This window comes from Oncorhynchus kisutch, linkage group LG22 (assembly GCF_002021735.2).
Source record: "Oncorhynchus kisutch isolate 150728-3 linkage group LG22, Okis_V2, whole genome shotgun sequence".
In the NCBI taxonomy this organism is placed as follows: Eukaryota; Metazoa; Chordata; class Actinopteri; order Salmoniformes; family Salmonidae; genus Oncorhynchus; species Oncorhynchus kisutch.
The window spans coordinates 41,951,717-41,964,954 of record NC_034195.2 but is presented as its reverse complement, the minus strand read 5'-3'; the positions used below and the strand labels follow the sequence as shown (position 1 = coordinate 41,964,954).

At 44.4% G+C, this 13,238-nt stretch overlaps 1 protein-coding gene across 2 annotated transcripts in view; it reads right to left on the bottom strand.

Moving 5' to 3' along the window:
• The window catches only part of far1 (fatty acyl CoA reductase 1), a 40,529-nt gene that overhangs the window by 9,159 nt on the left and 18,132 nt on the right, over window positions 1-13,238 (bottom strand). Inside the window, exons 2-9 of one of the 2 annotated variants that reach the window (XM_031801743.1) lie at window positions 12,771-12,996; window positions 12,279-12,454; window positions 7,267-7,446; window positions 4,892-5,069; window positions 4,740-4,784; window positions 4,152-4,279; window positions 2,944-3,011; window positions 1,845-2,016 (exon numbers count right to left, since the gene is read on the bottom strand). In XM_031801743.1, the coding sequence (XP_031657603.1) occupies window positions 1,845-2,016; window positions 2,944-3,011; window positions 4,152-4,279; window positions 4,740-4,784; window positions 4,892-5,069; window positions 7,267-7,446; window positions 12,279-12,454; window positions 12,771-12,959 (1,136 nt within the window). In that variant the 5' untranslated portion in view covers window positions 12,960-12,996. The remainder of the gene's footprint in view (window positions 1-1,844; window positions 2,017-2,943; window positions 3,012-4,151; window positions 4,280-4,739; window positions 4,785-4,891; window positions 5,070-7,266; window positions 7,447-12,278; window positions 12,455-12,770; window positions 12,997-13,238) is intronic. The other variant, XM_031801744.1, reaches the window with a different exon arrangement.

Genomic DNA, 13,238 nt, shown 5'->3' with positions numbered 1-13,238 from the left:
TATACTTGCTTGTTTTGTTACAAACTGAAATAAGGCAAACTATTGTTAGCAACCAGGTAATGGCGGAGCGATTTCTGCATAGTGCATCTTTAAATAAAGAACGGCATGAATCCAGCACAATCTATAATATATTACTGATAAGAGTCTAAGCATACTAGTATTATAGGCACATTTCAACTAATGCCTACCAGTCTCAATTGGGATGAGTATTATTGGCTTGATACATGTTAAACACAGAACAGTAAGAATGGAGGGCTTGTCCAGTCCTGGAAGGTATCTGAGCATGTCTGACTGACAGAAGCTTAACTTGATTGCACGAATTACATTGTCGTCATTAAGAAAGCATCTACTAATTGAAGTTTGAAGTTCCATGAACAAACTTGCTTCAGAGGATTCATGGCCATGCCAAATTGCATCAAAAGCCAACATGCTTGTAGTCAGAGCTCCTCCATGATACATTGTGAACAAAGAGGAAGGTGACAACATACATGGTGAACCATTTAAAAAGTAAAACTTTCACGCATTACCTTTTCCAGTAAGGTATCACCACCCTTAGAATGTGTAGTATACTAAACCAAATTAATTTCAGACAGACAAATTGTCAAATAAATTTCTAATTGAGAAGTGTTACCAAATGTTTATCATTGCTGAAATGTTTCTGGTACGATCAACTGGTGGGGATCAATACTGTAAGCGTCAGGTACCAAACACTTGGTTAGACTGAACCATGGCCTTGGCGCTAAATGAAACAATAGGTGGGGATTGTGAGTAAGTCTATCCAATGACTCACTGATAAATTGACAGTGTTTCCATTGGCTTGTGAGATCGTACATTACTGCCAGCGCATTACATTTGTCCCACAATGTGCTTCATTAAGCCCAGGAATAGGGCTACCAAGAATAGAAGGGTTGATGGGCCAATGAATAAAGGACAGGTGTTTGGTACCTGGTATTAATCAAAACTAGTTCCCTGGTGCCTCTCAAATGTAGAGATAAGCTTGGAGAGTGGAGGAGGATGAGCAGATCACTCCCAGGTTACTTCAGAAGACTTAATGGCACGGCTCAGAAAAACAAAAAGGTCACAACAAAAGGGGTGGGGGGTTAATTCCACAAAGCAAAAGCGACTGGATAAACTCCACATCTGAGCAGAGCCATATGGTTCAACTGAATTGAAAAATCACAAATGCAGTACCAGGCAAAAAGGGTCAAATAAAAACAAAAACAAAAATAAATGACAAAAATAAAACATTCCTGATGTATGCTTTAGACAGGAACCCATGCTTGTCATGATGACACGGTAGCCTGTCAGCAGCCAGCCAAGTCCGATGACAAAGTTGAGCAAACGTTCGGGTGTTGCTTCTGCCCCACGACCAGCACCCAGTGGTGGAGGGGAGAGAGGGGTTGAGAGGGCACTGTAGTAGACCTTACTGGGGATTCAGACCCGTGGCCCTGAGCTACCCGTCATACAACAGGGCGGGAAGAGTGTGACTCACTGTGGTCCAGTACTGATTGGTTAAGAGGTTAGACCGCAGGTTAACATTTGGGCACCTGAAAGCCTGCTCTAAGGGGTTGGTCTTGAAGGTCATGTTTATACAGTACTCTGCAGAGAGAATACGACATCACAGGAGGAAGGAAATTCAATGCCAGGACACATTGAGGTAACACAGAGGGCTAAGAGTGCAGAACCCAGCCCTAAAAAAGGTATATGGATGGCTTATGCACCCTTACACACCCCCAAGACATTGGACAGAAGCATGACATCGCTGGAACAGGTTCAGTACATTGGGCTACACTGAGCGAGAATGCAGAGGGAGATGGAGTGTGACCGAGCGGGGTGTCATTTACCTGGGCTCTCTTCCCGTCATCCTGAGGCAGAGATCATAAAGGAAGGCTGGTGCCTTGTGGCTTACAGCGATCCAGTACTGATTGATAAGGTGATTGGTTGTGAGATTTACATTGGGCCGTCTGAAGGCCTGCTCGAGGGGGTTCCTCTTGAAAGTGGATATAACATGGTACTCTAAGAGACAAAAGGTAGGGGGTTCAACAGGGGTAATGTTGGCAGAACCACTAATTTCTACCAAAGTGGAAAGAAAGAGTTAAGCAGCAAGCGTACGACAAACGGCAACAGATGTTTGGTTTAGACAAAATACCTTTGAAGTGCTTTTAACAATTATTATTTTTAACCGTACAAGTTATTGAAGGAGACTAGGGGTATTACAAAACAACGGAGCAAATATAGGACTTCAAAGTAAGCCTATTGAATGCAGAAATGCAATGTTAACAACAAAGAGATTTCACCTGAAATATTTTAAAAGCACAAAAAATCTATGGCAAATGAGTAACAAATATATTGACATTTACTACAACAAACCCAACAGGTTAACAGCTTAAAGGGAACTATACAACTGCCACTATGAAAATGTCATCCATCTTTAATGCACAAAACAAATATTGTACCTAGACTGGAACAGTTTTTCATTTTTATTCAAGAATACCAGTCATGTTATATAGTTTACCTATCACCTTTAAGCCTGCCACAATGTTGATATTTCTCAGATGGCTAGCATTCAGAGACTATGTACACAGGATCCCATGTGGCTCAGTTGGTAGAACATGGCGCTTGAAACACCAGGGTTGTGGGTTCGATTACTATGTGGGACCAGCATAAGAAAGTATGAAAATGTATGCACTCACTACTACTGTAAGTTGCTCTGGATAAGAGTGTGTGCTAAATGACTAAACTGGACACTGGACACAAATCCAGGAGAGGTCATTTACAGGGAGGTGACTAACACTCCAATGAGGGTATAAGAAAACCAAAACCTTCTCACATTCACAACAGAGAAGAGTATGACTGATAATCATTATTTATCATTCTGCTTTGTTGGAGCATCCGAAAACAAGTCAGAGTGTATTTGGATAAGATATGAGCAACGTTTCATACCAACTTCACCCCAGTGGAACGGGTTGATGCTGCCAGTTGTGCAATTGTACACCAATATGCTCTTAGGCCTGCGGGGATAAAGGGGAACAAAATAGAATGCCTGCCATAGAAACCTGAAATAATATTTGCATTTCACAATCACATTCATTTAGCTCTACAGATGACAGCTGCAGTGTGTGTGAGACTGACCTGCTGTGTCTCTGGGAGCCTGAGTACCAGGCAGCAGCCAATGTGTGAGAGACTGACCTGGTGTGTCTTTGGGAGCCTGAGTACCAGGCAGCTGCAGTGTGTGAGAGACTGACCTGGTGTGTCTCTGGGAGCCTGAGTACCAGGCAGCAGCCAATGTGTGAGAGACTGACCTGGTGTGTCTCTGGGAGCCTGAGTACCAGGCAGCAGCCAATGTGTGAGAGACTGACCTGGTGTGTCTTTGGGAGCCTGAGTACCAGGCAGCTGCAGTGTGTGAGAGACTGACCTGGTGTGTCTCTGGGAGCCTGAGTACCAGGCAGCAGCCAATGTGTGAGAGACTGACCTGGTGTGTCTCTGGGAGCCTGAGTACCAGGCAGCAGCCAATGTGTGAGAGACTGACCTGGTGTGTCTTTGGGAGCCTGAGTACCAGGCAGCTGCAGTGTGTGAGAGACTGACCTGGTGTGTCTCTGGGAGCCTGAGTACCAGGCAGCTGCAGTGTGTGAGAGACTGACCTGGTGTGTCTCTGGGAGCCTGAGTACCAGGCAGCAGCCAGTGTGTGAGAGACTGACCTGGTGTGTCTCTGGGAGCCTGAGTACCAGGCAGCTGCAGTGTGTGAGAGACTGACCTGGTGTGTCTCTGGGAGCCTGAGTACCAGGCAGCAGCCAGTGTGTGAGAGACTGACCTGGTGCGTCTCTGGGAGCCTGAGTACCAGGCAGCTGCAGTGTGTGAGAGACTGACCTGGTGTGTCTCTGGGAGCCTGAGTACCAGGCAGCAGCCAGTGTGTGTGAGACTGACCTGGTGTGTCTCTGGGAGCTTGAGTACCAGGCAGCAGCCAGTGTGTGTGAGACTGACCTGGTGTGTCTCTGGGAGCCTGAGTACCAGTCAGCAGCCAGTGTGTGTGAGACTGACCTGGTGTGTCTCTAGGAGCTTGAGTACCAGGCAGAAGCCAGTGTGTGTGAGACTGACCTGGTGTGTCTCTGGGAGCCTGAGTACCAGGCAGCTGCAGTGTGTGTGAGACTGACCTGGTGTGTCTCTGGGAGCCTGAGTACCAGGCAGCAGCCAGTGTGGTATTGATGACCGCGTCCACAGGCACCAGGTCAGCCACCGCGTTGTTGGACGCTCTCATGGTGCGCAGGATCCCCTTTCCTGCCTATACAGGGCAGAGAAGTGCTAGGTTCATTACCAGGCGATGGGAATGTGGTTTCTCAGGTTATAAATCAGCAGCCACACCTTTGAAATGGTCATGATCGCATTATTGCGATCTGAGCGTTTTACATATTGCACACCAGTATCTCTACTTGCACATTCATCTTCTGCACATCTACCATTCCAGTCTTTAATTGCTATATTGTAATTACTTCGCCACTATGGCCTATTTATTGCCTTTACCTCCCTTATCCTACCTCATTTGCATGCACTGTATATAGACTTTTTCTACTGTATTATTGACTGTATGTTTGTTTATTCCATGTGTAACTCTGTGTTGTTGTATGTGTCGAACTGCTTTGCTTTATCTTGGCCAGGTCGCAGTTGTAAATGAGAACTTGTTCTCAACTAGCCTACTCGGTTAAATAAAAAAAATATTGAGAACATATTTTTAAGGTACTTACTGCAATGAATATTCCACTAGGTCCATTGAAATTATCAATCCAGCCCTAAGAGTGAAAAAACATGTTATGAACAGTATACAGAATTGACCATGGTCAGCTACAGTATAGCTACAGCTTAGAAGACAGCCGGCTCACTACATGGGATGACTCACTGGGAACGGCTCTTTCCAACTGGCCCCTACGATAGAAGGCCTGATTATAGCCACGTTGAGGTTTCCACACTCCTGCTGGACCAGGTACTCAGCTATGGCCTTGGTGTAGGTGTACGTGTTGGGCCTTTTTCCTATCAGCCCTGGGGTCATCGCCGAAACCAGCTTCTCATCCATCCATCTAACAAACATGAAAACACATTGAAGACAGAGCCACAATAAAAAGGTCAATTTTCTGCCATATTGCTCAAATACAAAATACACTGCTCAAAAAAATAAAGGGAACACTAAAATAACACATCCTAGATCTGAATTAATGAAATATTCTTATTAAATACTTTTTTCTTTACATAGTTGAATGTGCTGACAACAAAATCACACAAAAATGATCAATGGAAATCAAATGTATCAACCCATGGAGGTCTGGATTTGGAGTCACACTCAAAATTAAAGTGGAAAACCACACTACAGGCTGATCCAACTGTAATGTCCATAAAACAAGCCAAAATGAGGCTCAGTAGTGTGTGTGGCCTCCACGTGCCTGTATGACATCCCTACAACGCCTGGGCATGCTCCTGATGAGGTGGCGGATGGTCCCCTGAGGGATCTCCTCTCAGACCTGGACTAAAGCATCCGCCAAGTCCTGGACAGTCTGTGGTGCAACGGCGGAGGTTCCTTGCACAAAGGCGGAGGTTGGTGGATGGAGCGAGACATGATGTCCCAGATGTGCTCAATTGGATTCAGGTCTGGGGAACGGGCAGGCCAGTCCATAGCATCAATACCTTCCTCTTGCAGGAACTGCTGACACACTCCAGCCACATGAGGTCTAGCATTGTCTTGCATTAGGAGGAACCCAGGGCCAACCGCACCAGCATATGGTCTCACAAGGGGTCTGAGGATCTCATCTCGGTACCTAATGGCAGTCAGGCTACCTCTGGCGAGCACATGGAGGGCTGTGCGGCCCCTCAAAGAAATGCCACCCCACACCATGACTGACCCACAGCCAAACCGGTCATGCTGGAGGATGTTGCAGGCAGCAGAACGTTCTCCACGGCATCTCCAGACTCTGTCACGTGTGCTCAGTGTGAACCTGCTTTCATCTGTGAAGAGCACAGGGCGCCAGTGGCAAATTTGCCAATCTTGGTGTTCTCTGGCAAATGCCAAACGACCTGCACGGTGTTGAGCTGTAAGCACAACCCCCACCTGTGGATGTCGGGCCCTCATACCACCCTCATGGAGTCTGTTTCTGACCGTTTGAGCAGACACATGCACATTTGTGGCCTGCTGGATGTCATTTTGCAGGGCTCTGGCAGTGCTCCTCCTGCTCCTCCTTGCACAAAGGCGGAGGTAGCGGTCCTGCTGCTGGGTTGTTGCCCTCCTACGGCCTCCTCCACGTCTCCTGATGTACTGGCCTATCTCCTGGTAGTGCCTCCATGCTCTGGACACTACGCTGACAGACAGAGCAAACCTTCTTGCCACAGCTCGCATTGATGTGCCATCCTGGATGAGCTGCACTACCTGTGTGGGTTGTAGACTCCGTCTCATGCTACCACTAGAGTGAAAGCACCGCCAGCATTCAAAAGTGACCAAAACATCAGTCAGTTCATAGGAACTGAGAAGTGGTCGGTCTGTGGTCACCACCTCTAGAACCACTCCTTTATTGGGGGTGTCTTGCTAATTGCCTATAATTTCCACTTGTTCTCTATTCCATTTGCACAACAGCATGTGAAATGTATTGTCAATCAGTGTGGCTTCCTAAGTGGACAGTTTGATTTCACAGAAGTGTGATTGACTTGGAGTTACATTGTGTTGTTTAAGTGTACCCTTTATTTTTTTGAGCAGTGTATATATTCCCAAGACCACAAACCAAATAAGTCTCTGAAATTCCCTTTCCCCACACACATACATGTATGTCTCTGAAGAAATGAGCAAATGCCTACTGTAATACTTAGGGATGGAAACATTCCTACATGAACAGAACACTGACTTTCACACAACTGGTGACCATGTTGTGCATGTGTGTCCTGTTGCAACCCCTGCAAGAGCAGTCAGAGGCCCCACATAACATTTAGAGTAAAGCAAATGTCCTTTTAACAGTTCAAATTGCCCTACTACAAATGAGTGAGTGCCACTCAATCAGTAACCAAACTCCATGAAGTTTAAATCAGAGACTGTCCCCGTTTGGCAGTTTCAGTCCATGCAGTGAGATATTGAGAGACCCTCAAGGGATAGCTACCAAGCTTATGCATTAGCCACTACAAACTAATCCACAGGATGCAAATAATCTACTTATCTATCTCAGTCAAACATGCCAAGCTGTAGATTACTATAATCTCTTGGCTTCCATTTCTAACAAATCGGCAAAGAACTTTACTCACTCTAGGCTGTCGATGAGCTTCTTGTAGTCAACAGGAGGTGGGTAAACCACTTCCTCAATGAGTGTCCGGTCACAGTTGGCGTAGGCTGTGGACACGTGGAGGAACACCTCCAAGTGCTTCATTTTGTGGGCAAGAGCCACCATCTTCTGGGTGGCTAGAACATTCAGTAGCATAGCATCTCTGAAAGGAGAACAAAAAAATGTCACAAAACATCATTACAGAAATGCTACTAATATATACAGTCAAAAGTTGACACAACTACTCATTCCAGGGTTTCTTTAATTGGACTATTTTCTACATTGTAGAATAATAGTAGAATAATAGTGAAGACATCAAAACTAATAAATAACTATGACATTTTTATTTTTGTATTTTATTTAACTAGGCAAGTCAGTTAAGAACAAATTCTTATTTACAATGACAGTCTACAGGGGAAAAGTGGGTTAACTGCCTTGTTCAGCTCTGGGATTCGATCCAGCAACCTTTCGGTTACTGGCCCAACGCTCTAACCACTAGGCTACCTGCCACCCCAATCATGTAGTAAACAAAAAAGTGTGAAATAAATCAAAATATATGTTATATTTGAGATTCTTCAAAGTAGCCACCCTTTGCCTTGACAGCCTTGCACACTCTTGGCATTCTCTCAACCAGCTTCACCTGGAATGCTTTTCCAACAGTCTTGATGGTTCCCATATATGCTGATCCCTTGTTGGCTGCTTTTCCTTCACTCTGCAGTCCAACACATCCCAAACCATCTCAATTGGGTCGAGGTCGGGTGATTGCGGAGGCCAGGTTATCTGATGCAGCACTCATCACTCTCCTTCTTGGTCATATAGCCCTTACACAGCCTGGAGGTGTGTGTTTGGTCATTGTCCTGTTGAAATACAAACGACAGTCCCGCTAAGTGCAAACCAGATGGGATGGCGTATAGCTGCAGAATGCTGTGGTAGCCTTGCTGGTTAAGTGTACCTTGAATTCTAAATAAATCACTGACAGTGTCACCAGCAAAGCACCTCCACATGCTTCACGGTGGGAACCCCACCTATTCTGCGTCTCACAAAGGCACTGCGGTTGGAACCAAAAATCTCAAATTTGGACTCATCAGACCAAAGGACAGATTTACACTGGTCTAAATGTCCATTGCTCGTGTTTCTTGGCCCAAGCAAGTCTCTTCTTATTGGTGTCCTTTAGTAGAGGTTTCTTTGCAACCATGAAGGCCTGATTCACGCAGTCTCCTCTGAACAGCTGATGTTGAAATGTGTCTGTTACTTGAACTCTGTGAAGCATTTATTTGGGCTGCAATCTGAGGTGCAGTTAACTCGAATTAACTTATCCTCTGCAGCAGAGGTAACTCTGGGTTTTCCTTTCCTGTGGTGTTCCTCATGAGCCAGTTTCATCATAGCGGTTGATGGTTTTTGCGACTGCACTTTAATAAACTTTAAAAGTTCTTGACATTTTCCATATTGACTGACCTTCATGTCTTCAAGTAATGATGGACAGTCATTTCTCTTTGCTTATTTGAGCTGTTCTTGCCATAATATATAGTGTGCATTTGGAAAGTATTCAGATCCCTTGACTCAATCCACATTTTGCTATGTTACAGCCTTATTCCAAAAGTGATTAAATTGTTTTTTCCCTTCATCAATCTACACACAATACCCCATAATGACAAAAGCAAAAACAGTTTTGTAGAAATGTTAGCAAATGTAAATGTCATATTTCAGTTTATAAGTATTCAGAGCTCAGTACTTTGTTGAAGCACCTTTGGCAGCGATTACAGCCTTCAGTCTTCTTGGGTATGATGCTACAAGCTTGGCACACCTGTATTTGGGGAGTTTCTCCCATTCTTCTCTGTAGATTCTCTCAAGCTCTGGCAGTGTTGCTGCACAGCTTTTTTCAGATCTCTCCAGAGATGTTAGATTGGGTTCAAGTCCCCGCACACTGACTCTGTATCGGTGCCCCCTGTATATAGCCTCGTTATTGTTATTTTTTTATTTTAGTCTACTTGATAAATATATTCTTAACTCTTCTTGAACTGCACTGTTGGTTAAGGGCTAGTAAGTAAGCATTTTGCGGTAAAGACTACACTTGTTGTATTCGGTGCATGTGACAAATAAAGTTTGATTTGAAGTCCGGGCTCTGGCTGGGTCACTCAAGGACATTCAGAGACTTGTACCGAAGCCACTCCTGTGTTGTCTTGGCTGTGTGCTTAGTGTTGTTGTCCTGTTGGAAGGTGAACCTTCACCCCAGTCTGAGGTCCTGCATGCTCTGGAGCAGGTTTTCATCAACGATCTCTGTACTTTGCTCCATTCATCTGTCCCTCGATCCTGACAAGTCTCCCAGTCCCTGTCACTGAAAAGCATCCCTACAGCATGATGCTGCACTGTAGGGATGGTACCAGGTTTCCTCCAGATGTGACACTTGGCATTCAGGCCAAAGAGTTCAATGTTCGTTTTATCATACCAGAGAATCTTGTTTTCACTGGTCTGAGAGTCTTTTGGTGCCTTTTGGCAAGCTCCAAGCGGGCTGTCATGTGCCGTTTACTGAGTGGGTTCCATTTGGCCACTCTACCATAAAGGCCTGATTGGTGGAGTACTGCAGAGATGGTTGTCCTTTGGAATCTTTTCCCATCTCCACAGAGGAACTCAGGAGCTCTGTCAGAGTGACCATCGGATTCTTGGTCACTTCCCTGACCAATGCCCTTCTCCCACAATTGCTCAGTTTGGCCGGACGGCCAGCTCTAGGAAGAGTTTTGGTGGTTCCAAACTTCTTCCATTTAAGAATGATGGAGGCCACTGTGTTTTCGAGGATCTTCAATGCTGCAGAAATGTTTTGGTACCCTTCCCCAGATCTGTGCTTCGAGACAATCCTTTCTCAGATCTCTGCGGACAATTCCTTTGACCTTATGGCTTGGTTGTTGCACTGACAACTGTGGGAGCTTATATTGACAGGTGTGTGCCTTTCCAAATCATGCCCAATCAATTGAATTTACCACAGGTGGACTCCAATCAAGTTATAGAAACATCTCAAGGATGACCAATGGAAACAGGATGCACCTGAGCTCAACTTCCAGTCTCATAGCAAAAGGACTGAATAAAAAATGTTTTTTGCAATTACAGGGTATTGTGTGTAGATTGATGAGAAATACAGTGAACTTAATCCATTTTAGTTAATCCAGTCTAAAGTAACATGTGGGAAAAGTCAAGGGGTCAATACTTTCTGAATGCACTGTGTGTGTGTATACAGTTGAAGTCAGAAGTTTACATATACCTTAGCCAAATACATTTAAAATCAGTTTTTCACAATTCCTGACATTTAATCCTAGTTACAATTCCCTGTCTTAGGTCAGTTAGGACCACCATTTTATGTGAAAAGTCAGAATAATATCATAGAGAATGATTTATTTCAGCTTTTATTTCTTTCATCACATTCCCAGTGGGTCAGAAGTTTACATAAATTCATATAGTATTTGGTAGCATTGCTTTTAAATTGTTTAACATGGGTCAAACGTTTCGGGTAGCCTTCCACAAGCTTCCCACAATAAGTTGGTGAATTTTGGCCCGTTCCTCCTGACAGAGCTGGTGTAACTGAGTCAGGTTTGTAGGCCTCCTTGCTCGCACACACCTTTTCAGTTCTGCCTACACATTTTCTATAGGATTGAGGTCAGGGCTTTGTGATGGCCACTCCAATACCTTGACTTTGTTTTCCTTAAGCCATTTTGCCACAACTTTGGAAGTATGCTTGGGGTCATTGTCCATTTGGAAGACCGATTTGCAACCAAGCTTTAACTTCCTGACTGATGTCTTGAGATGTTGCTTCAATATATCCACTTAATTTCCCTCCCGCATGATGCCATCTATTTTGTGAAGTGCACCAGTCCCTCCTGCAGCAAAGCACCCCCACAACATCATGCTGCCATCCCCGTGCTTCACGGTTGGGATGGTGTTCTTCGGCTTGCAAGCGTCCCCCTTATTCTTTCAAACATGACGATGGTCATTAGGGCCAAACAGTTCTATTTTTGTTTCATCGGACCAGAGGACATTTCTCCAAAAAGCACAATCTTTGTCCCCATGTGCAGTTGCAAACCGTAGTCTGGCTTTTTTATGTTGGCTTTGGAGCAGTGGCTTCTTCCTTGCTGAGCGGCCATTCAGCTTATGTTGATATAGGACTCGTTTTACCGTAGATATTGATACTTTTGTACCTGTTTTCTCCAGCATTTTCACAAGGTCCTTTGCTGTTGTTCTGGGATTGATTTGCACTTTTTGTACCAAAGTTCGTTAATCTCTAGGAGACAGAATGCTTCTCCTTCCTGAGCAGTATGACAGCTGCTTGGTCTCATGGTGTTTATACTTGCGTACTATTGTTTGTACAGATGAACGTGATACCTTCAGACATTTGGAAATTGCTCCCAAGGATGAACCAGACTTGTGGAGGTCTACAATTATTTTTCTGCAGTCTTGGCTGATTTCATTTGATTTTCCCATGATGGCAAGCAAAGAGGCACTGAGTTTGAAATACATCCACAGGTAATCCTCCAATTGACTCAAACGATGTCAATTTTCCTATCAGAAGCTTCTAAAGTCATTACATAATTTTCTGGAATTTTCCAAGCTGTTTAAAGGCACAGTCAACTTAGTGTATGTAAACTTCTGACCCACTGGAATTGTGATACAGTGAATTATAAGTGAAATAATCTGTCTGTAAACAATTGTTGGAAAAATTAATTGTGTCATGCACAAAGTAGATGTCCTAACCAACATGCCAAAACTATAGTTTGTTAACAAGAAATGTGTGGAGTGGTTAAAAAACTCCAACCTAGGTGTATGTAAACTTCCAACTTCAACTGTATATATATTATATATATTTTTTTTTAAAGCCTAAGCAATAGATAGGTACGTCCGGAGGGTTAGTAAAACTGTGAGAGTAATTTCTCTGCAGGAGAAGCAAGGTTCTGGGAGCAGAAGTGAAACAACGTTCTGGGGAGCAGTATCAGGAAGGAAACAATGGCTCACTTTAGAGGCTCATTGAATCGGATGGTTGCAGCACAGTGGAAGACTATGTTGATGCAGTCAGCAAGCGTTTCCTGGTCCACTTTGCTCAGGTCCAGTTCTGGCAGGGTGAGGTCACTGTTCACAGCCACTATCTTCTCAGCAAAGTCTGGCTGCTCATCTCGTAACCTGTCAAAAAGCTGAAAAACAAACACAGTTGTACTACAGTTGTAATACTCCTTCATGACACTTTCACAGCCAATAAGCTAAAATGAGCCTTCAAGTTTAAAAAAAAATGAAATCAATGTGTAGGTGGAGGGAAGCGTTTTGGTTCGAAAGCACTCCCAAGAAAGCAATTCCATTAGTAAGACATAGGCTTGCCTACATCGGGTCAAGAACTTATGACAGTCAAGAACTTATGACGCATCACCCCACACAGCCTAGTTTTGTCTAACCCCCTTGAACATTCCTCTTTGGCTACCCCATTAGACCTTTCCCTTCTGCAGCTCTTCTCACCTTGCAGTTGATCATGTCTGCGATGCGGGCCAGGGGAGCGTGGCCCGCTTTGTGCCGGACAAGGACGTACACAGCCTTGACTCCTGGGCAGGACCGCATCAGCTTCTCCAGCAGGACTTTTCCCATAAAGCCTGTGGCCCCTGTGATCAGCACATTCTTCCCCTCATAGTACTCAGGAATGGTCACCATTTTGTCTGTGTGCTCCAACCTTCCTCAACGACGCCACCTGTGGAAGGATTACATCATCGTTAGCCTAGTCACTGAAGATCCTTACTAGCGTGATGGAATTTCAGCAATTACTAGGGCTGTGACCATATCAGTTATTCAATATTTTTCCATGGCAAAAATGAAAACACGACACAGACCTAACTCTTCAGTCCTTTAAAAACCTGTTGTAAGTAAGATAGTAGTCTATAGCTTGAAAAATAAATAATATGACTGGAGGACAACATAATGATGTTTGTTTCC